This window comes from Sapajus apella, unplaced genomic scaffold (genome assembly GCF_009761245.1).
Source record: "Sapajus apella isolate SASKATOON/1434 unplaced genomic scaffold, GSC_monkey_1.0 scaffold49, whole genome shotgun sequence".
NCBI classification, from domain to species: Eukaryota; Metazoa; Chordata; class Mammalia; order Primates; family Cebidae; genus Sapajus; species Sapajus apella.
This window is the reverse complement of record NW_022436989.1, coordinates 4,213,086-4,235,957: the sequence shown is the minus strand read 5'-3', so window position 1 is coordinate 4,235,957 and position 22,872 is coordinate 4,213,086. Positions and strand designations below refer to the sequence as shown.

Below are 22,872 nucleotides of genomic sequence, written 5' to 3'. Positions count from 1 at the left end.
CATAACTACCTCCTGTTTCTCTGCTAAACTCCCCTAACACTTATGATCCCAGTCACTCTTGTTGCATGTAATAACTTTTAATTATCATAGCTGTATGTTCTACATTACTTAACCAAAAAGAACACAATCAATTAATAATTATATAAACAAAGGGCTGCGGAATCTCAACGTTGTTTTTGGATCAGTTAAATCAATAGAGAAACCATTTAGTAATATGATACAGATACAATGTAACTTTTTTTCCCTAGAAATAAGTCATAATTCTGAGTTGGTAAAATGCTTTTCTGAACATACATATCAGCATCTGGCACAGTCAACCAAATGTCTGCCCATTTTTGTGTAGCTTTTATACAGTACAGATTTCAATGACGTCATCCTTGCATCTAAGTATTAAAAACATTTGACATTGTTCTTCTCAGTCCTCACAACGCCCCTGCGAAACAGGTAGTATTGACTCCATTCCACAGATGGGGTGGCCTAGACTTGGAAAGGTTTAGTGGCTCCTCCCAAGCCACATGGCAGGTAGTAGAGTGGCTCTCCAGTCATGTGCTGACACCACCTTCACACTTTTATCAGTGCCACCACAACACCGCACAGCAGGCTCTCACGTTGAGGCCAATTTTTTAAACCATTTTTAATTCTGAAATATACTCCCCCACCAGTACCCCAAGAAACAAAAAGCAGCATGAGTCCACAAGTGGCTGTGTGTTACATGGCAGGTTTCTTTGAGGAAAAACATAAGCTTATGATGCCTTATATGATGTTCTTGTATTAAATACCAAGAATAAATACATGTTAATTTTATTAAGGTGAACAATAAATATATGAAAGAAAATTCAATTAGTTCTCATTGCAGTCACAAAACATTCCCTAATACAGTATATATTTTACCAATTTTCTCTGACTGTTACTCTTACACTAAGATTAAATACAAAGAAAGTATTAAGTAAGCTTCTTTACCACGAAAAAATGCACCTCATCACAGAGCGATGAAATAAACCGGAACATCATGATAGAAACAAAAAGCAGGATTAAAATTCTATGTTCTCAAAGTTGAAAAGCAAAGTTTCTGATGTATGCTTTTAGTTTTTGCAATCAATACACAGCTAATTTTCATTATTTAATTAAGGTTAAAATAATAAAAACCAATTTAACTCAATTTTTTCTTCCAGAAAAGCACTATGGGTCTATAGCATATTAGACTATTGGAAAACAATTTACAAATAAGAACAATCCAGAACAAATGTTTCCTCATACCTTATTTTCCTATACGAAATTAACTCCAGGTTAGCTTTTGTATGTTCAGTCCCTCTTTCCTCCCTTACTTTGCAAACATAGGAATCATCCCCCAGCCACAGTGTGATCCAGGCCAGGAAACGTGTTCCAGCCTGAGCCAGTCAGCAACTCTCCCTTGGGAATCTGAATCTGAGTATTGAGGAGGAAAGCGGTGAACAGTCTGAGATGCCGGTCACCAATGGGAAACATCCTAAAGAAAAAGGCTGTCAGTTGTAGCTGCTGAGATTCCAGGAGCAGCCTTCATCTCAGGCCACCATCCTGTTCTTCCTTTACACAAATCCCCACCTTGCTTAAGATAGTTTCTTTCCATTGCTTACAAAAAAGAACACAAATGATTCAGAAAACATATTACAACATAGTTCATACACACCTTGCTGAGTTTACATCTTGTACCAGTGAAACTGAAAATTAAAATGATTAATTGCTAGATATTAATAACATTTTATGCTGTCAAGGACAATAAAGCATTACTGCAGGATATAGGAATGATATAATAGTATTTAGTTATTTTGTAACTGTTCTCAGTGTTTCCATGCATTCCTTTCTTCCTAATTTGATGTTAAGTTTAAAGAAGTGGGAAGACAAGTGCTTTGAATTTCCTTTCCTTGACTCCTCAAAAACAGAGGCTGTCAAGCCCAATTATAGAATAAAATTTTGGATCAGGAATGCTAAAATGTGTAAGTTTCTAGCTAAGAAGCTCCAAAGGTCCAGGGGAGGGTAAAGACTGTAAGACCTGTGTCTCCTCCTTTTTTTAATTGGAAAGGAATTAAACGATATTAGTCTACAAAAGTGACTTCTGATTCTTAATTTGGTTTTGCTACTGGGCCTTCTCCTTCCCCAAATCACTCCTTTCTTCACTCCCCCAAGTACATTCCTGCTGTGGTAGAGAGAAGAAAGCAGTGAAGGATCCTCAGTGCTGTAAACCTGCAACAATGGTCTGTTTTCCAGACTACAGGCCCAAGTGTTAAGGGTTAACAATTTCATGCACATAGCCCAGAGGCATTTTTCAGGTCACTTAGTCAGGCATCTGTGTCTTATCTTTGTCCTTTTGCTTTGAGTACATGAACAACGTACCATAATCACAGAGCTCAAAACGAACATCAGGAAGTCAGTGACCACCATGGATTACAACAGAGAGCAGCAATGTCTCAGATCCCATGCCCCTGAACTAGTCCAGCAACCAAAAAAGGGTTGCTACTTTTTGTCCAGTCTTCAAGCTTCCTAGGAGCCTAAAATCGTTAGAGCCAATGCTTATTACCTATGCTGCTTTCAGGGTAAAGACTATAAGACCTGTGTCTCCTCCTTTCCAGATGAAACATGTTAGCATTCACCAAAAAGTAAGCACTTATCAATCCACAGCAATAAAGTAATTATAAACAAAGATGATTGTCCTTTCACGAAAGCATTCACATAACTGCAATTAGCTTATGATTCCAAAGTAGAGCAGGTTAAGTTACTACAAGTAAGTTGATCAAATTTAACAATTCAGCAGTAACCAGACACACTAGACAGGAAGAGAAAAAAATATACAGGGTATCTGAATTTCTTTTTAGCAAACATATCCAAGTGCACTGCTCAGTTATCCATTAAAAGGTTAAAGATATCCATTTTACCTTGCATGCTTATAGTTACCTTCCAGTTTCATACTCACATAAATGTCACAAATGATAAAAACCTCAGATACCTTATATTTTAGACCTTTTATTACCATTATGAAATAACTTCTCACAATAAAAGTGGAAAGGGGTGGCATCTGGGAAGATCTTAGGTTCCTAATTAAGAAGCTTTAGACTCTGGGTACCAAACTCTAATATTTGTTCACACTCACTAAACCAGAGTCATAGATGAGAGCATTAAGACATGCAACCAAAAATGTATAAACCAATGACATCACAGAGCTCTTTGTAAATGTTTGATAAAAATTCACCTAATTACATTCATGAAAGTATTTTCTTAAAAACACACTGAAATTTAACCATAGATCTCAAGTCAAAAAAGTTTTCTCACTAATAAAATCCTTCAAAGACGACGTTAAAACTTAATATAGACAAAAATCTCATTTTCAGAAATCTCATGGAGTCTCTTTTTAAAAAAGAATTTTATTATATGACTCAAATATAAATTTTGGTTCAATGTAAAGAACTGTCCTATCCCAGAGCAGCCACAGGAACTCCCCTTCATTTATTGCTGTATTCATTGCTTTCAGCAACCAATACTGAATGCTGATGTCTCTTTCCCTGTTTATAAAAGTATTACAATAGTCCCCAATTTTAACTTATCAATATGTAGCCCATCCACACGTATCTTTGGTGTCAACATCTGATATAGTCCCTGAGAGATAAGATAGCTGGATTCATATCCAGTTACAGCAAGTAAGCTATTAAGCACATATCAATTTACTGGTTCATTCTAGATTTGCTCTAGGCAACAGTTTTTCCTAATACTTGAAAATATCCAATGAACCCATCCATTCTCACCAAAGTTAAAGAAACAGAATAATTTTGATCAGATACCACTGAGATGGTGATGTCTGATATATTTTAAAACTCATGCCTCAAAAGTAGAACTGACAGGATACTATATTTACTAAATGCAATAGCAACTTGGGAAATCTTCATTGACTGAAACTAGAGATTTACTGTGTCAGCAGAGAAAAACTAGTTACTAGAACCCTACATGTTGAGGAGATACATGATACGAATATCAGCTACCTGTTTTCTCCTAGAAACAAGAAATAAGATTTTAATATAATAAACAAAGCCTTTGAATATAATGGTACAATGTTTAAAATTCCAGCTAAAATACAAAATAACAAATGCTAATCCAAAGAATGCTAGGAATTCCATCTTAAATTTATGCCACCAGTCAATTAAATTGTCCAGAGAGATGTTAAAACAATTACAGGAAAGAGTCACTATTACTGATTTCAAATAAATTTCTAGGAGTGATCTTGTCAGCCAGAATACATATGTTGAGTATTTCCCTTCTGCTTCATATAGTATTAGTTGCTACAGAATAAAACAAAAAAAGAGCAAGTCCCCCTTTTGAGAAAATTCATGTTCTAGTAGAAAAAGCACAGTAACCAAACAGAACAAGATTTAACCATGTATAGTATAACAGACATTGGTAAATACTTACGTACTAGGGAAATTATATAAAAAGAATCAGAAAATAGAAATAGCAATTGTTATAAACCTGGAAGAATGGCTTACCTTAAATGCTAATTACCTACTATCTTTCAAGTTATGAGAAGCAGTGTGGCAGATCATTTTAGTTGTACAAGGTCAAGGTATTAAATAACACTAACGTTATTTTCTTTTAAATTATCTTTCACCTTTTCTATTTCAAGGAGAAAGTCTCAGTTTGCTGCTGGTATGTCTTTTATGCTTCTTTATCACTTACTAATAGTGGTTTCAGATCTTCAGCAGATACTTGTATCTAGCTAGAAATTAGTAATATTTTTTCAGTGTGTTTATTTTTATAGCAAGCATTTATAAACACATATTAAGTGATGGGGTGTACTCTCCCTTATAATTAATTTTAGTCATTATTTTCTCTTTTTATTGACTTTAAAACCTTGGCGAGAAAACACAGGGAAGCCTTTCCTGATCGCAGGCAACTTCATGTGTGTCATTATAACCAAGACCACCAAACTTACTTTCTTCAAGAACAATAAATAAGCCTTTACTCAAAGCCTGGTATAAACTACTATAGTTAAGAAGTTTCATTAGGTTTCTACTCAGCAAAATAAAGAAAAGAAAGCATAGTATTTTACTTTAAGAGAACTTTGGGGAAAAAACAGTATTAGGCTTCTTAAAAAAACTACTTTTGTGGTGCCAGAAAGGGACCTTTTTGGTCCCATACTTTAACCTCTTGAAAAACTGATAGAGTACCTTTCCCCGTCCCTACCTTCTCAATACTTCTTTACACAGCAGTTGTCCACCAGATTGTGAGCTCCTTGTGGAGCAGAATCCCTGCCTTTTTCAGATTTTTGACTCCCAGGCTAAGTGATCCCTTGCAGTTACTCAATATGTGTTTACCAGATGAATGACCTGTACCAGGGTTGGGCCTCCATTTAATTCTTCTCTCTTCTTCTTAAAAGAAATATTTATTTAAAATTAAGGCATCAGTAGTGGTTGTCCTTTGATGCAAGTCCTACATATTTATGGATCTGGGGAACCTACCAAGTTATAAATAACTCGTCATAAATCCTGAATCTGAACAACACAGGCCTTAAGCGCTGTAACAGTGAAAACGGCATAAGGTTTGCATCTATTGTTTCCAAAAAGGCATTTTATATATTAAAATATATCATTAAATGCAATGCCAGTTTTTCTTTGGGAGAAAGTCCTTATGATTCTACTGGTGAAATATGGATGCATTATCTTACATCACTTCTGGAGAAACAGTGCTGAATAAAATCTGAGGCCATGACATCAATATGGCAGAATATATTAAACTCTCAAAGGACATATTTTCACTAACACACAAAACTTAAGACCTCAAACAAGGCAATCTAAGCTCACAATGTCTTACTGTTGATTTTTTCCAACTCTCTATACACAGTAAGAACTTCAACATTCCAATTTTATAACCTGGGGGAACTTCATTAAGTAGATGCCAGCTTACTAGGGGTAACCAAATAATACAAAGTTACCAAGGTAAATCACAAGAGATAATGCTTAAATCTATTCATTACTCATCTGCTTTTCCCTAACAAAACTAATAAAGAATCCTAATGATACGCTGTTAAAAGGCACTAGAAAAACATAAGGTAGTTAGGTCAGAAATACACAGGTGAGGAAAGTCTGCCTAACAAGGCCCCTCCTTCGTTTCTCCACTATCTTCAGCTAACATTTTAAAGCCAAACTTAGTTCCTTCTCAATCACTTCTCTAGACTTTCCAAGGGCATCAGATCAGGTTGGTCCACAACTTAACCTCCTTCAAGGCTACTTTCTCAGTAAGATTAGTAACACTTTCTCCAATCTACAAACTACTTCTAATATTTGACAGAATATTAAAATTGAGGATCCTTTAGAATAAATCCCGTAATGGTTGTGTTCTCCAAACCTTCTCACAACCCATAGTGTAACTCCACCTGAGCTATTTCCACATAAAGATGTCAAAATGTCAGTGAGGGGAGACACACAGGCCTCAGCCTCCCTCCCCTTCCAGACAGCAAGAAAGTTAGGTATTCTGATTTGTCTTTCCCCACAGCATGACCAGATCTGAATTTAAGACAAAAGGAAGGTAAAGGCTGGGTTTCTGGAGTATTTCCCAAGGCAGTGTGGGGCAGGAATTTAATGGCAACAGCCTCTGGAGTGCTAAGGTACAGTGAGTGTGTGGCCAGACAAGAGGTTGGAAGGAAAGGAGGAAGAGGTGGTTGTGATAGTTTCCTAAGAGGCAATTCGTGCTACAACTATTTCAGAATGGGCAGGGTGGATTTCTGCATGAAAATAAGGTAAGTCAGAAAATATTTGCAGTATTTATATTTAACTTTTTATATGCTTATGATTTCATGGTATTTAAGGGGCCTATAACTTATTAGAACATACACAGCATGGCGCCATCATATCATGCCACCATGTATGTTCAAAAACAAACATTCTTGCAACCTAAACAAATAGAAGTTAACTTCAAAGATTACATTACACTTTGTTTTGAACGTGGTCATTGCTCATCTACTTAGAATTCTGAAACTGGAGAGTTGTCTGAGAGCCTTTACAAAGGCCTACCCTATGTGCTGCTTCAAAGGAAACGCAAATAGGAAGAAAGCCTACACTGAAAACCACGTGTCTCCCGTTAGGAAGTACATTACCACCTCGTTTTCCGAAAGTTCACTTTCGATGTCACCGTAACAGTGCAAATATTTATTTCCAAATACTCAATTGGACATCCATGTATTTACTTCCCTTACTTTTTTGAACAGAGAAGGGATTCCCTCCTCTGGGACCAACTGGTCAAAGTAATTTTTCCTTAACATTCATTGATGGAGTACATTGTAAAAACAAAAACAAGAAACTCAGGGCCCTAAAACAACAATCCAAAGCCCAGAGGTGGGTGGGTTTGGATGTCAACCAAGTGGACCAGAGGAAGCAAAGCACAGCAAGCCAAGGGCCTGCAGGGGAAGCGGATCGGTGGGTCTGGATTCAGGACACCTCGCAACAATCCACTCCCACTGGAGCGCCCCGGCGGGGTAGCTGTGGGGGTTCTGCTGCCGCGCCGGGTCTCCGCCCGCAGTCGGAGGAGCTGGGAGCAGGCCTCGGGCGGTAGCTCCTCACACTCCGACCGCATCCCACCTCCACCCTGGCCTCCGCCCCGGGCCGAGCGCCGCTCCCCAGGCGCAAAGCCGCAACTCCGCAGGCACGGCGCATCCCTCAGAGGCTGCTGCCAGCCCTCCTTTCCCTCCAGAGCCACCCCGCGCTCCACCCGCGGCTCCAGGGCAGGGGTCCCCGACCTCCCGCCATTTCTCCTCGTCGCCGCAGGTCAGGACAGGAGGACAGAGCCTCAAGGTGACACCTCAGCCTGGCCAGCGGATGCGGGTTCCGGGTCCGAGTCCCTGGGCGCCAGCGGCCAGGCAGCCCGGTTCCCCGCGAGAGGCCCGTCGCCTCACCTGGCAGCGGCACACGATGTCGGCGTCCTGCGCCAGCAGATCCACCACCTTCCCTTTGCCTTCGTCGCCCCACTGCGCACCGAGCACCACCGTCACCCGGTTTCCTCCGGGCCGCGCCCTGGGGCGGCCGCAATCGCCGTTGGGCAGGGAGGATGCCGCCGGGTAGGTCTCGGCCAACGCCATGGCTCCAGTGACGCGAGGAGAGCCCGAAGGAGACGCGGCCGGCGACGAGCGAGCGAACTCAACTGCTCCGCGACCGCCAGCCACATGCGGAGGAAGAAGGAGCCAGAGGCCGGCCCCGCCCCCGCCCCGCCGGGCCACCACCCTCCAGCCAGTCCCCGCCCCGCTCTCCGCCACAGCCCGCTCAAGAGGGGACCATGACTGCCCCGCGCAGGCCGGCCTCGGCAGCACCGCCCGCAGGAGCAGGCCCTGGTGGCGGCAACGGCCGCCGCCCCGGAGCGAGGCCACGCCCCTTCCGCGGCCTGGCCCGCCACTCCAGTGCAAACCCCGCGAGCGGAAAAGGTCAGGGGCGGAGCTTCGAGAGCGCTTCTCCTTCGGCACCCCGCCTACCGCTCTGCGTCTCGCTTTCAAACTGGAGAGGCGCGGAGGGCGTGTGCAGCGTCGGACTGCAACTCCCAGCATGCAACGCTCTGGGCTGCGACGGCATCTTCCAGGGCCACCGTGTCTGCCATCTGTAGGTTTGTCTGAAAAGGTTTTGCTTTTCTGTTTTCTTAAGATTTGTCTTTATTAAGGAATGAGCGTGTACAAAATGCAAAGTGTGGAATTTCGCAGTACAAACAGCATAAAATCGAACGTGTAAGTGTAGAATTGGAATTTAAAGGTCTGGAAGTAACAGAGATGGGGATAGGGACGAAAAAAGACAAAATTCAAAAATAAGGCGATAATGTAAAGGACACGAGACCTGAAATCAATAATCAAGTAAAGTCCTAATCCTTCTCATTTTACACAGTAGTAACAAAGGCTCAGAGGAGTGGATTACCTATGTCATACAGTACATATATGCAGATACTGTCATGCACTCGGTTTTTGGTTTTTTGTTTTTGTTTTTGTTTTTGAGACACAGTCTCATTCTATTGCTCAGGCTGGAGTGCAGTGGTGCAGTCTTCGCTCACTGCAACCTCTGCCTCCCGGGTTCAAGTGATTCTCCTGTGCCACCACGCCCAGCTAATTTTTGTATTTTTAGTAGAGATGGGGTTTCACCATGTTGGCCAGGCTGATCTCAGGTGAACCACCTGCCTCAGCCTCCCAAAGTGTTGGGATTACAGACATGAGCCTCCTAGAGGCTAGTTGCGTTTTTTTAATCCTCACTACCATATAAGGTAGGTGATTCTTCATTATCCTTATCTTACAGGATTTAAAAGCTAGCTAACTTACCCTAGTGAGGCTTGAATTGGTACCTCGTTAATCTGAGCCCAGAGCCCATGTTCTTCCTGAAGATTCCACTCTCTTAGTTACAATTTGTAACTAGATTCTGTTGTATACTTACTGTTTATCTAATGCCCTTTCGACTCCAACTCAAATTAACTATAATGTTTAATTCTGATAAAAGGGGCTTCAAAAAAAAGTGGAAATAGAATCACACTAATGTATTGTCTCCCAAATTACCTGTACATACTGTGTGTTCACTAATGGTCCCTAAAACACACTTTAGTATTTTATTTCTAGGCAATGAGTTAAGTCAGTAAACACTGAGAACCTGCTATTAACTAAGTGTCCTGGGCACTGATAACATAGGAGGAATAAAGACACAATTGCAGCCCTCAAGGCTTCAAATTATTTGGTCTACTGATTAGTAAACAAATTAATTATAATACTATGTGATAATTGGTGTCTATCTTGGCTTTATTACAAGATCACAAATTTTTTGGAAACAAGAATGCCATCTATTTCTTTCTACTCAAATTCCCAAGGTAGTGCTGGTCAGATAGATGATATGAATAAGCACGTCACTAGTAATTTCTGTTCAATTTTTAAAAATCATTTATGGGAGACTGATTTGAGTAATAACAGAACTCTGTTTTCCTGCAGAGCCAGCTCTGTGTGAGTTACTCTTTTTCTATTGCAATTCCCCTGTCTTGATGAATTGGCTCTGTCTAGGCAGCAGGCAAGGTGAATCCCTTGGGCAGTTACAAATTTGGGGGCTCACTGGGGATTGCCCTTGTGGCTACCTGATGGTGGTTCAGTGGCCCCCTCCTCCAGCGATGGATCCAGAAGCCAGTCCAAGCAGCCACCCAGTTCTCTTGGACTCTGGGCTGACTCTGGTACTCTCTCTACTGGCAGAGTGCTGCCAACCCAATGTGCATGGATTTAATTGCAATGGAGAAATAGTCTTCAGGAGACTATGTCTCTTAGCTGTCTCTTAAGAAATAGTCTCTTAACTGTAACCCTATCACAGGGTGTCTGTCTGTAGTCCCATTGTGGGGTGTCTGGATTGGTGAGTTATCCTAGGCACTGCCAATGCCTCCTTCTTTCTCCCGACTGATTCTCTAGCCCTCTGGTGGGGTATCTGTAGCCCCATTACAGGGTGTCTGTTCAGCTCCTGGAGGTCTTGCTTTGTTCTTTCTAACTAGTAGGAAGAGTCCTGGTTTGGGAGACTTCTCAATCAGGAAGATTTCAAGGTTTCTCAGATGGAGAATAGGAGTATAGTTTGGAAGGAATGCTCCTGGAGTTCTTGGTTAGGGATCTGATTTGGAAGGCCTTCTGTCCTCTCGTCTTTGTGTGTGTTTGTATATGTGGAAGGGATCTCAGAAGGGGTTGCGGATGGAAGTCCAGCAGGCCTAACTCAGAGAACACCTCTTACTTGTCTAGTCACATTCGATGAGGCCTAGAGAAGGCTCAACAGGCCCGTCTCTTGGGGTGACTATCTGCTCTTTGCCTTGCCCAGAGACCCCATTATGAATTACCATTCAGAGGTCATCCCTCCGCACCTGGAGTGGATCAAAGACAACAGGGACCAACAAGAAAAAGTTTGAGCTTTGCCAGGGTGATACTAGGTACCGAACGCAGTGACTAATGTTTGTTTTATTATGTGTGTTTTGCTGGGGTGAAAAATGTTAATTCGGTTTCCCATGCAGCCCATTAGGCAGCATCTTGCAAATTAAGAATCTTGTCTACGGTTCCATAAAACAGTAAAGGGTAATTTTCTCTTATAAAGTGGCTCGAACTCTACAGCTATAGCACACGCAAGCAGAATCATCTAAAGCCACTCCATTCTTCTGGAAGCTGCAGAGAAAGGGAACCCGGAAACCTAGTATGCCAGCAAAAAGGGTAAGAAATTCTTAACAGCCAAGTTTCTGGTTTCTCTCCCTCTCTTTCTCAGTAAATAGTAAACTATTTGTCTCCTCTGCAAGGGTTTGATTAATAGCAAAAAGGATTTGTGAGACTAGTCTTAGGCTGTAGCCGATCTGGTATAGTTTGTGCTAAGAATTTGTCTTTCTGCGTTCTGTAATGGAGAGATGGGTATCACAGGCTCGACAGTGGGTTTAGGACCCCTATAAGCCTGCCTCTCAAGCCAGCTCGGCTGGTCAGTTACAAACTTTGCTACGGGTCCCTGAGGCCAATACTGTACGAAATTTTTATGTCTTGTTTTGTGTCCTAAAGAGCTTAACTGTGTGACCATGTGGGGATACTTTCTCTTGGTTTCCACCATCTAGAAGACAGGAATTTGGGGATTCATGTCATAGTTAGTCCTAAAATTTTTCTTGAGCAGTTAAAGGCCTTTGCAAGCTTGAAATTGGCTTCTGTAGGCTCCTTCCGGGAAGAACAATAGAAACTCTTAATACTGTAACTCAGTAGCTAAGGCTTTGCCTTTTGACAGTGGGGGTCTGGGTTCTATTCTTGGCTTCTGGAATGATTCCCTTCTGGTTTTTTATTTATATAACTTTGCCATGTATTGAGGTTCCTACCCCCAACCCCCATGGATAACTTCTGGTTTCCTGTCTTGAATTTTCCTTCTCTAAACTACCCTGGGGGGAGATTCTTTTTTTTTTTTTTTTCTTTTTTTTTTGAGATGGAGTTTCACTCTTGATGCCCAGTCTGGAATGCAATGCCGTGACCTTGGCTCACTGCAACCTCCACCTCCTGGATTCAAGTGATTCTCCTGCCTCAGCCTCCCGAGTAGCTGCGATTACAGGCATGTGCCCCCGCCCAGCTAATTTTATATTTTTAGTAGAGATGGGGTTTCTCCATGTTGATCAGGCTGGTCTTGAACTCCTGACCTCAGGTGATTCACCTGACTTGGCCTCCCAAAGTGCTGGGATTACAGGAGTGAGCCACCACACCAGGCCCAGGGGAGATTCTAAATTTAAAAAAAAAAAAAAAAAGAAGAAGAAAAGAAAAGAAAAAGAAACTTCTTACTGTCTCTTTGAGACACCTGTGTGTCCATGGCTAAGTTATAAATCTTAGTTAAAACTTATTAATTTCGTGTGGGAAGTTATCTGTGATAAAATTCAAAAACCAAAAATATTGGCCGCTTGGTGTGGTAAAGTTGGATAATAAAAAAAAAAGTTTTAAGAATTTTTTTTTTAAAGAGCACTATGGTTAAAAGTCAGCTTAATTAAAAGTGGATAAACAAGCCATAGGTATATTTAAAAGGCCTTTATGGTTATCTCCTCTTGGATCTTGTTTTTCTGGAAAAAGATCTTTTTTCCTTCTCAGTCAACTGAATATTTTTCTCCACAGACAAAAAGTCTTACCAATCTTAATGCACACACGAGAGGCCCTGAGATTACTTCTGGTAGCCTGGGACTCCTTGGGATAAACAGGAGGCACCCCAGACCCTGTTTTCGAAAAAGCTCTGTTTTCCTCATGAAACTGCAGGAATTAAAAGCAGATAGCTCCCTCTCAAAATCAAAGGCTCTGTTCTGTTTTGCATTATGTTATCTGACGGTTTTGAGTTTTAGGGGTATTAGAAATTACTTCTCATTATGAGAGAGTTTGGTGTGTAACAACTAGATAGGAAATATACTTTAGGGAATGGCTAATAGTTATGGAGGCAGACTTGACTCTTTGCACACTTGGATCAGAGAAGCATGCTTTGGCCACCTGGAAGATATGGGAACATCCCCACCCCCCACGGAGAGATGAGACTCCCATTGGGGATGGTCTAATTACAAATGAACTGATTGGCTTTGGGTTGCCGTTCAATGAAAGGCAGTTAGTAAAAGCACGGCACTGTCCTTTCGAAGTATTTCCCTCCTTTTGGGATCCAGGATGCAGTATAAAATGGCACCCTTAATTTTGGGAATCTGTCTTTGACTTCAGCTGCTTACTTGCTGTTTCTTTGGCCCTAGAAATGCATGCTTTCCTAGCCCTGTTCCTCTAGCCACTCTACCCTGAAGCCAGTCATCCAATTAAGAAACTGGCAAATGAAAAATATTCTAAGTGTTGAATCTTCTGTCTGAATTTATATGTGTTTTGTGTGTGTGTGTGATGTTTATATACAACAGAGCTCTGATTAATTGGCTTTGAAAAAATGAGCACTTACATCACATATTTTGTCAGAAAAACAGAAGCTTTAATGCCTTTCATTCACATGACTTTAGTAATCTTTTGGAAATAAAGACAGTTTTAAAGATTGTTGGTAAAATAAAATGTCTTGAAAATATAGACATTTGCTCTAAATTAAGGTCGGATATCAAATTTGCTAAATGCTTTAAAGTCAAACTATTTCCTTAACTTTTGAAAATCGTTGGATGTACTTACTTTGGAGCATTATAGATAAAGCCTGGGGACATGACAGCCATGCCCACTAGCTATGCTGAGAAGAGTCAGGCTTTATCTTCACTTCTGTCTAATGTCCTAGGCTCCACCCCTAGCATATAATTAAACTCACTTACTTATCAGGTTTTTCACTAAAAATGAAAGTTGCTAAGAGTTAACATTGTAACCTGAAATTGAGATTGCTGGAGAAACAGTTTTACATACAAGGTAGTGTAGGGAACATGTTTCTGGGAAAAGATTATAAGAAGGTATAAGAATATGGCTTTTGTTAAAGGGAATGTAATTTTGTCTAGTTCAGAGAGTTTTAAAGATGTCTTAACCTAAAAGAGTAAGGGAACAAAACGGAAGGTTTAAGCAAAGTGAAAAAGGTTTGTAAATGGTTGATCTTGTAAAAAATTCTGTGGGTATTAACAAGTTGGCTAAGATCTAAAAGAAATTATTTAGCTTTTTTCCGTAGATTAAAACATCAAAATCATACTTAATGTGGGGCCAGAATCTGGGCCCATGTGTCTGAATAACAGGGTTTCCTTAGAAAACCGATCTGCTGCTTGATGGAAAATTGTAAAGGGTTCTAAAAAGTTTATGAAAATCTTACCTTATAGTTAAACTAATTAAAACTGGATAGGGATGTAAAATTTTATTTAAAAAACTAGCTTTAACATTAAAGATGCACTAGTGCAAACATGAAATTTGTTTTCTCTTTTGATGACAATTTTTATGTAACATTAAAAGATAATGAAAGGATTTTGTTTTAATGCCAGGCAAAAAAAGGAAGAGAAAGAGAAGAGACAGATTAAGTTGGCTTCACGCTATCTTCATTGGGTCTTGTTTGGAAAGCTAAGTCTCCTCTATCATAGTAAAAGTTTTTCTTTTTTTAAAAATTTTTTTGGAGTTATCATTTTGGCCAAATGAATGATTTAGGTTGACCTGAGATTCTATTTCGTGATATCCAGTGTTTTAAACCTTTGATATTTGACAAACTTTCCAAAATCAAATTATAAATGATGTCTCTTTCTAACATAATATTTTAGATATTAGGTCCTCTAAAGTCCAAAAATGATATATGGCTTATTTGGTACAAAAATCAGACAGGAAGCATTGTCAAATATAAAATCGTGTTTGGTTTTCTTTGGTCTATATTTGTGCAAATGTGTTATGTGTATATGTTCCAAAATTATGTAAAACTGCTATAATTCTAATATAACTTAGGATATGTTATCAGTAATAATTATAATTATTATGCTGAATTACAGTGCGCCACAGAGGTAAATTTCTTTGTCAATGGTTCCTTTAATTGTGGCTGCCCTAAAATGTTTTTGTCATCCACAGACAATTATTTTCTCTCTTTGGTCCTCTTTAAAAGATGATTTTATAATCAGCTATAAAATTTAGCAGGTACTTTTAAAGGCAAGTTTCTGATTAATAACTCTGGGAAATTGTGACATTAGAAAAAACTTTCAAATAGAAAAGTGAATGGTGTTTGGTTTTTCTCTGGACTGTATTTGTATAAATATGTTATTGGTATGTGTTCCAAAATTACAGGAAATTTCAATAATGTTGATATAATTTAGTATACATTACTCATAATTATAATGGTTATGTAAAATTGTTGTATGCCACAGAAGTAACCAAAATTCCTAGTCAGTTGTAGCTTTAATAGTGGCTATAGACTTTTGTCATCCACAGACATTTTGTCTTGCTTTGGTCCTCTTCAAAAGGCAGTTTACAAGTCTTTTGAAAAGTTATATAGGACTTTTATAGGTCTTTTGAAAACTTACATAGGACAGTTATATAGGACTTTTATATGTCTTTTGAAAAGTTATATAGGACAGTTATATAGGACTCTGAGTGTAGGTCTCAGATAACTTTAAAAATCGTGCTATTGAAATGGAGGGAAAAAACCAAACTTCTAGGACTGTCATGGAGAGTTTATTTAAACCTTTTGCCTTTAGAGTCAAGAGAACTTATTTCTTTAGAGCTATTTGCAACTTCTAACAAGTGAATAAAATATACTCCTGTGAACAAAATTTAGAGCATATTTGTTTCTATCTACCTGATTTCTCCAGAATTTGGAAACTATTTGTGAATATTCTCAATTTAAGGCAGTGTAGTTGATTGCATAAGTGCAATAAGAATCTGTTTTCTTTTGTAACTGGACACAATTGGAGAAACTAGTTATTTTACCAAGGCTTTGATTGAAATGACATGCTTCCTTTAAAGTGTCAAAGTTGACTCATAAAGCTAGTTAAAGCCCATTGGGGAATCTGGCCTCATACCTTGCCCACACAGAGACCCTGTACAAGGTTCCTGATCTGTGGTAAGTAAAAAATGTCACTTTGTAACAAGCCCAGGAACCTCAAGTTATCTTGGGACCTCAAGAGGAAAGAAATTTTCAAATACCGACTCAGAGGTATTTGAGGGTACAAGCCCATGGCTGGGCTTGGCTTTTAAAAAGTCTTATCTGAGATTCTTCATGGAACAGAGTTCTATCAAAGCCAATTTAAAAAGCCTAAGTGAAAAATAATTATTCTTGCTTCACTTTATGCAAATAATCAGGCCAAGTACAGTAAGACTAAAGTTTATTTTGTAAACAAATCAGTTCTACCATGATTTGTTTTTATAAGAATGGAGACTGGAGAGAGAAAAATTACCCTTCAAAAGAAAAACTATAGTACGTCGTTGTTAGCTGTTCTTGAGGTTTTTTCTGCAGTTTAGACTAACTACTAAATTATTTGTGGGTTAGAAGTCCCCAAACTAATGCTGTCAAATCTTTGCTTTTAAAATTGGGAATTGTACTCCTCATCTTAGAACTCATTATTTACCTATAGCAGCACTGTTCACTTAAACACTGTAGTAAAACTATAGATGAGAGTACTAATGTTTTTGCCATGCAAGCCTTGGAAACTCAACCAGGCCTGCATGAGTCCACTCAGACAATTGCAAAGTGGTTCCACCCTTCTGACCTTGGGGTTCACTCCCATTCCCATTATGTCCCCTGTCAGTAGAAGAAGCCAGAGTCATCAACGGCCTTGTCCCATCTTCATAGCCTACACCTTAAGATTAAGATGTTATAAAACCCAAAGGGAGGGATTGAACTGCCTTTGCAAAATTATTACTGAGACAGTGAAAGAGATCTAACTTAACAGTCTCCATCTTGCTTCTAACCTCAATGCTGTCCTTGTTCATTCCTGGGCATAGGTTGAACCAACTTTGGGAGAAAATTAGTTTATAGTTTAAATAAATATGGTAACAGCCCTTTCCCAAAGCAGGCCTCCTTCTTGCCTAGGGACTAGATTGCCCATGTAGGACTAACATCAGCTACAAGATTAGAAATTGTGAGTTAGGAGTCATGCAGCTGGAGGTTACAACATTCTGAGCCTCTCTAAACTGCTCCTAAGATCAGTGCTTGAGAGATTTTGCAGACCCTGCATTCAATGGGTCAGCTGGCACCACCCAGATTAATAAACTGGCTTGGATCTTATGGTCCCCACCCAGGAAGTGACTTAGACAGCTTCTACTCCCTCTGATTTCATCCCTGACCAGTCAGCACTCCTGGCTGACTGGCTTTCCCCCAACCCAGCAAATTATCCTTAAAAACTCTGCTCCCTGATTGCTCAGGTGCTTGGGAGACTGATTTGAGTAATACTAAAACTCTGGTCTTCTGCAATGAATAAATTAAAAAAAAAATCATTTATGGTGTGCCTGGCCAGATTTGGTGGCTCATGCCTGTAATCCCAGCACTTTCGGGGGCTGAGGCGGGTGGATCACTTGAGGCCAGGAGTTCAAGACCAGCCTGGGCAACATGGTGAAACACTGTCTCTACTAAAAATGCAAAAATTAGCTGGGTCTGGTGGCACACGCCTGTAACCCCAGCCACTCAGGAGGCCGAGGCAGGAGAATCTCTTGAACGCGGGAGGCAGAGGTTGCAGTGAGCCAAGATCTTGCCACAGCACTCCAGCCTGGGCAACAGAGTGAAACTCTGTCTCAAAAACAAACAAAAACAACAACAACAAAAATCACTATGGCGTGCCTGCTCCCTGGAAAGCACTGCCAGATATGTATTTGCTATTGTAGCGTCTATACACAATCACATGAAGATTTGGGCTAAAAGACTACCTTAAAAGTTTACCTTCAGTCAGGCAACTTGGATTTTTCTTTTTCTTTTTTTTTTTTTTTTCTCTCTTTTTTTTGTTTTTTTAATTAACAACTCGGATTTTTCTAAGTGTGTTTGCAATCTCGCTGCTGGAAATCTTGGTTCTGCGTTTCCTAAAATCTGGTATACAGGCTCGCACTCCAGCTGCTTTCAGACCTCTAGGGAGCCCAGGTAGAGGCGCGCGCGCATGCGCACACTTCTCCCTCGCTGGTGCTCAGGCCCGGCCGCCCTGCCGGCGGCCCCAGGACCCAAGAGCCTTCAGGAACCGGCCCGGCGCACGCGCGCGGGGAAGGCGCGAGGCCTGGACGGAAGTGGCCCAGGCGGTTGGCGGAGGCCGAGCAGGCGCCATGTCAGCCCGGGAGGTGGCAGTGCTGCTGTCGTGGCTGAGCTGCTGTGGCTTGGCCATTTGGAGGTAGAGAGACGCCAGCCGCAGGCGAGCGACTGTGCAGGCAGTACCTCCAGCGGGGCAGGGGGGCCCTATTCCCGCTCCCCACCCGATGCGCCCCGGGCCCGCGCGCCGTGGCCGACCACCGCCTCCTCTCCCGGCCCCCGGAACACCAGCACCAGTGTGCCGCCGCTCCCACCCGACAGTGTTTCATGAGCGAGAGGGGACGCTGTTAGCGCTTTGAGTTCCTGCAGCAAGGTCGCAGTACCTTCATGCTGCTGTCCTCAGAACGTCTGAGCCCCTCTGGGATCTTTTCTATTTTTCTTTTTACTGAGACGGAGTCTTGTCGCCAGACTGGAGTGCAGTGGCACGATCTTGGCTCACAGCAGCCTCCGTCTCCCAGGTTCAACCGATTCCCCTGCCTCAGCCTCCTGAGTAGCTGGGACTACAGACTTTTAGTAGAGACAGGGTTTCACCATGACCAGGATGGTCTCGATCTTCTGACCTCATGATTCGCCCGCCTCGGCCTCCCAAAGAGTTGGGATTAGGGGCGTGAGCCACGGCGCCCGGCCACTTTTTTGTTTCTTAGGGCGGGGACGTCTATTTGTTTTAAAGACAGCCTCTTGCTCCTGCAATGCAGTGGCGCCATCATAAGTCCCTATAGCCTGGAACTCCTGGGCTCAAGCGCTTCTCCCACCTGGGCCTCCTGAATAGCTGGGACCACAGGCACGCGCCACCACGATTGGCTAAGTTAAAAAAAAAAAATTTGGTAGAGACAGGGTCACACAATATTGGCCAGGCTGGTCTCATTAAGTGATCCTCCTTCCTGGGCCTCCCTGCTTAGTTACTGGCCCTGAGCTGTGAGCCATGAGCCATGGCACCCTGGCCCCTATGAATTCCTACATTCCTTTCCCCTCCTGCACCCTTCTTTTGCCAGAGGAGAGAGGATCATTGTGGTCCAAGAGTGAGATGACAGTGCGCCTTTCACGAAAAGATAGCACATGTCGATCTGCACACCCCACACACCTATGGGCCTCTTAGATCCGTTTCCAACAATAATACATTAAATATTAGACATAATTAATAAAGCAAGGATGAAAAGGCATTATCATTGTTATCTGTGAATAAGTTAATAAATTAAACATGACTCTTTTAGCTACTGTTCTCTCCCTACCCTGTCCTCAGCCCCAGTAGGAGTGGGAAGCTGTTGAGGGAGCCAGTGAGGAGAAAAGACCTGCCGGGAAAGGTCATTTTATCATTTAGCTACCAAATCTTATTAAATTACATAATTTAACTTTGTAAATTAAAGTACCAAATTTGCCACTTGTATTTTTCTCTCTGTAATGAAAGGGATCTTAGATTCATGAGAAGTGTGAGGTGGTTCAAACTCAAAAAAAGCCTTTGATGACAATAGATTTAATTTATAGGTGTATATAAAATACATGAACATGTTTTTTATTCGATCTGTTTATACAGAAAATGTGTTTCATTATAAAGGTGACTGATTTCTGTTAAAAATTAGAATTCAGAGTGCTATTAAGGCTTGTATAATTCTGATAAGGAAATTGCACAATGATATCCTAGCAACTCTTCCTCTGCATGCAGAACAAAGGCCTCTGATTTAAAACTTTAGGGATAGAACAATTTCAATTGCAATTAGATATGCAGTGTAGACGTGGAATAGATTCTTGAAGCAAATGGAAGGTGAAGGAATTGTAAGATGATGATTTATGATAGTCACCAGCTTCATGTGCCTTTTGGACTCTTGAAATATAGCCCAAATTGAGATGTATTTAAGTGTAACGTACACACCAGATTTCAAAGACTTAGTATGAAAAAAAATGTAAAATATCTCACTAATAATTATTTTATACTAATTACATGTTGAATAAAATATATTATTAAAATTAATTTCACCCATTTCTTCTTGTGCTTTTAAAGTAGCTACTTGAACATTTTTAATTAATAGGAGGTGAGTTGTATTTTATTGGACAGTACTACATTAGATGAATCATACAGACAGAAATTAAGAACCCTTCATTGCAGCAACATGGCAAAACCCTGCCTCTACCAAAAAATACAGAAATTAGCTGGGTGTGGTGGCGTGTGCCTATAGTCCCAGCTATTCGAGAGGCTGAGGCCAGAGGATCACTTGAACCTGAGAGGTCAAGGCTGCAGTGAGCCAAGATCACTGCACTTGTACTCCACCCTGGGTGACAGAGAAAGACCCTGTCTCAAAAAAAAAAAAAAAAAAAAAAAAAAAAAAAAAAAAAAAACTGGGTTTTTGAAATTCCAATCTTTATTATTCTTATTTTAACTCTTTATACGTGAAGGAGTTACAGCCAATGTTCTTTAAGGGTTTTTGTCCTACCAAAAAAAAAAAAAAAAAGGAAAAGAATGTTAGCTTCTCATCTTAGTGTCTTCAGATACTGAGGAAACCTTAACACATCTAAAGGTGTGGCTAGCGGTCACTGACAGGCCCGGTTTTAGCCCTGAGCTGCTGTCTAGGAAGGAATTAAGTGGGAAGGTGAAGCTCCTGGCAGCCTGGGTATGCCCTGACCACATGGAGAATCCTCATATTTGAAGAATAAATTAGTTTTAATATTCATACTTGGCTTCTTCCTCCACAGGTATTATAGTAAGAGTCCCGACTATCGAATTTTTAGTACCAGAAGTATTGTAAGTGTTGAATTTTTAATAAACTATTATTAAGTATTAAATTTTTGAACTTTGGAGCAGAGAGCAGAGTTAATCATATTGAGTTTTAGTCATTGTCACTGTTCCATTTCATTTCTTTCATGTATTACCCTAACTCATCCCATGTATTACCACGTAGGTCCCCTCCTTGATCCATGTCCTTAAATTTGTGTGTAGCAAAAATAGTGTTGTTTTGAGTGTTTCTGTGATTTACTATTTGCAACGTGGTGTTATTATATAGATAGGAAAACTATTCGGTATATTGCCTAAACTATTGAGAATGGGAGTGCTATTAGTAATTATACAACAGGTATAAATTTACAACAGGTGTAAATTGGAACTGTCTAGACAAACCAGGATGTACAGACCTCATTCCCTGTATTACTTTTGTTATTCAACACTTCCTACTTCATTTCTTCTTATTGCTGCTTAATTACTAGTGTAAATCAATTATGTTTTATTTATATATACCCCTATTGCTGTACATATAACTTCTTACCATCATAGACAATACTGCAATGAGTGTCTTCTACAAGTCCTTTTATGTATCTATGCAATCATTTTTCTGCTATATGTAGCCAAATAGAGTTGCCTGGCCAAGGGAAATACAGACACCTAATTTAACAAAGTTCCGGAAGATTGTTTCCAGAATGGCAGTTACAATTTATATTCTCACTGAATGTACATCTTCACCAAAATTTGTTACTGTTACATTTCCTATTTTTACCAATCTCATTATTATCCAGTAATAGTTATTGCTGTTGTTGTTTTCAGTTCTCTGATGACTAATGATTTTGAGCATCTCTTCACATATTATGCAGGCTTCTCCTTCTATTACCTGTTCATATCCTTTGCCCATTTTTCATTTAATTTTCTGCCTTTTTCTTATTGACTAACACAGTGCTACCTACATTGCATTCTAAAAATTAATCAAATGTTTGTCTCAAACATTCAGTTATCTCTTTCTAGTTTCTATTAACTTTATTTATGGATACTTAACTGAAAAAGAAAGCTGATTTTTGATGAGCCAAATCTTTACTTTTCCTCCTTTGCCTTATAATTTAAACTTTGGGGGCTCTTATTTAATAAAAATCTTTGCTTACCCTGAATTGAATTTTTTAATAATATTATTTTATATTTCTTATATTTTACCATTAAAATATGTCATAAATCTATCGAGTCCACCTTGTATATAGTGCAATAGGCATTCACATTACTTTTTTCACATACTGAACCAGAATCTATTAAACAACTCATTGTTCCCCTATTACATTTCTAATGTCACCTGTGTTCCATATGTAGATGAGTTGATTTGTGAACTCTCTTATTTGTCTTAGTGCTAATTCTACATTCTCTTAACTGCTACAGCTTTCTAATGAGTCTTCTTCGTATCTGGTCCTGTGAATCATCAAGTTTGTTCTTCCACAAGACTACTTTGCCTATTTCTGGCTATTTGTGTTTTTATATAAATTTTAGAATAAGGTGTTAATTTTCACGAACAAAAATCTGCTTAGATTTTGATTGGGATTGCATTTGAAGAAAACCGATATTGTTATCATAGTAACTGGCATCATTATGATATTGACTCTTCCAATTCATGAAAAATGATGTAAGCCTCCAGAGTTGATCTCATTATCTTCTTCCTAACTTCAGTAGATTTCTTCTAACGTCTCCCAGTTAAACAGATGCTCCCTTTTGGGCACAGAGAGATATATTTCATTAAATTAACTAAGTATTCATTGGTTCCTAATTTATTGGATATGGTAAAAAATAGTCACTACAAGTGATATTTATAGTGAATTGTGAAATGCCGTTTCACAGTCTACAGAAAAAAGTTTTATGAGTTTTCTCCCTAGACTTGTTATAGTGAATCATATTAATATATTCACTACATGTAACATCCTTGGATTTTGGAAAAATTTCACATGGTACCAATAGTATTTCAGTATGTTCTCAGGGTCTATTGTTAATATTTTAAGATTCTTT

General features: G+C 40.0%; 2 protein-coding genes across 2 annotated transcripts in view; one reads left to right on the top strand and one right to left on the bottom strand.

Moving 5' to 3' along the window:
- Positions 1-8,511, bottom strand: part of ADSS2 (adenylosuccinate synthase 2) — a 42,423-nt gene extending 33,912 nt beyond the window's left edge. The window contains exon 1 of the mRNA XM_032242206.1: positions 7,910-8,511. Coding sequence (XP_032098097.1) covers positions 7,910-8,092 — 183 coding nt within the window. The 5' untranslated portion in view covers positions 8,093-8,511. The remainder of the gene's footprint in view (positions 1-7,909) is intronic.
- A 9,535-nt stretch (positions 8,512-18,046) lies between these two features.
- The window catches only part of CATSPERE (catsper channel auxiliary subunit epsilon), a 163,516-nt gene continuing 158,690 nt past the window's right edge, over positions 18,047-22,872 (top strand). The window contains exons 1-2 of the mRNA XM_032242205.1: positions 18,047-18,216; positions 20,820-20,868. Coding sequence (XP_032098096.1) covers positions 18,152-18,216; positions 20,820-20,868 — 114 coding nt within the window. The 5' untranslated portion in view covers positions 18,047-18,151. The remainder of the gene's footprint in view (positions 18,217-20,819; positions 20,869-22,872) is intronic.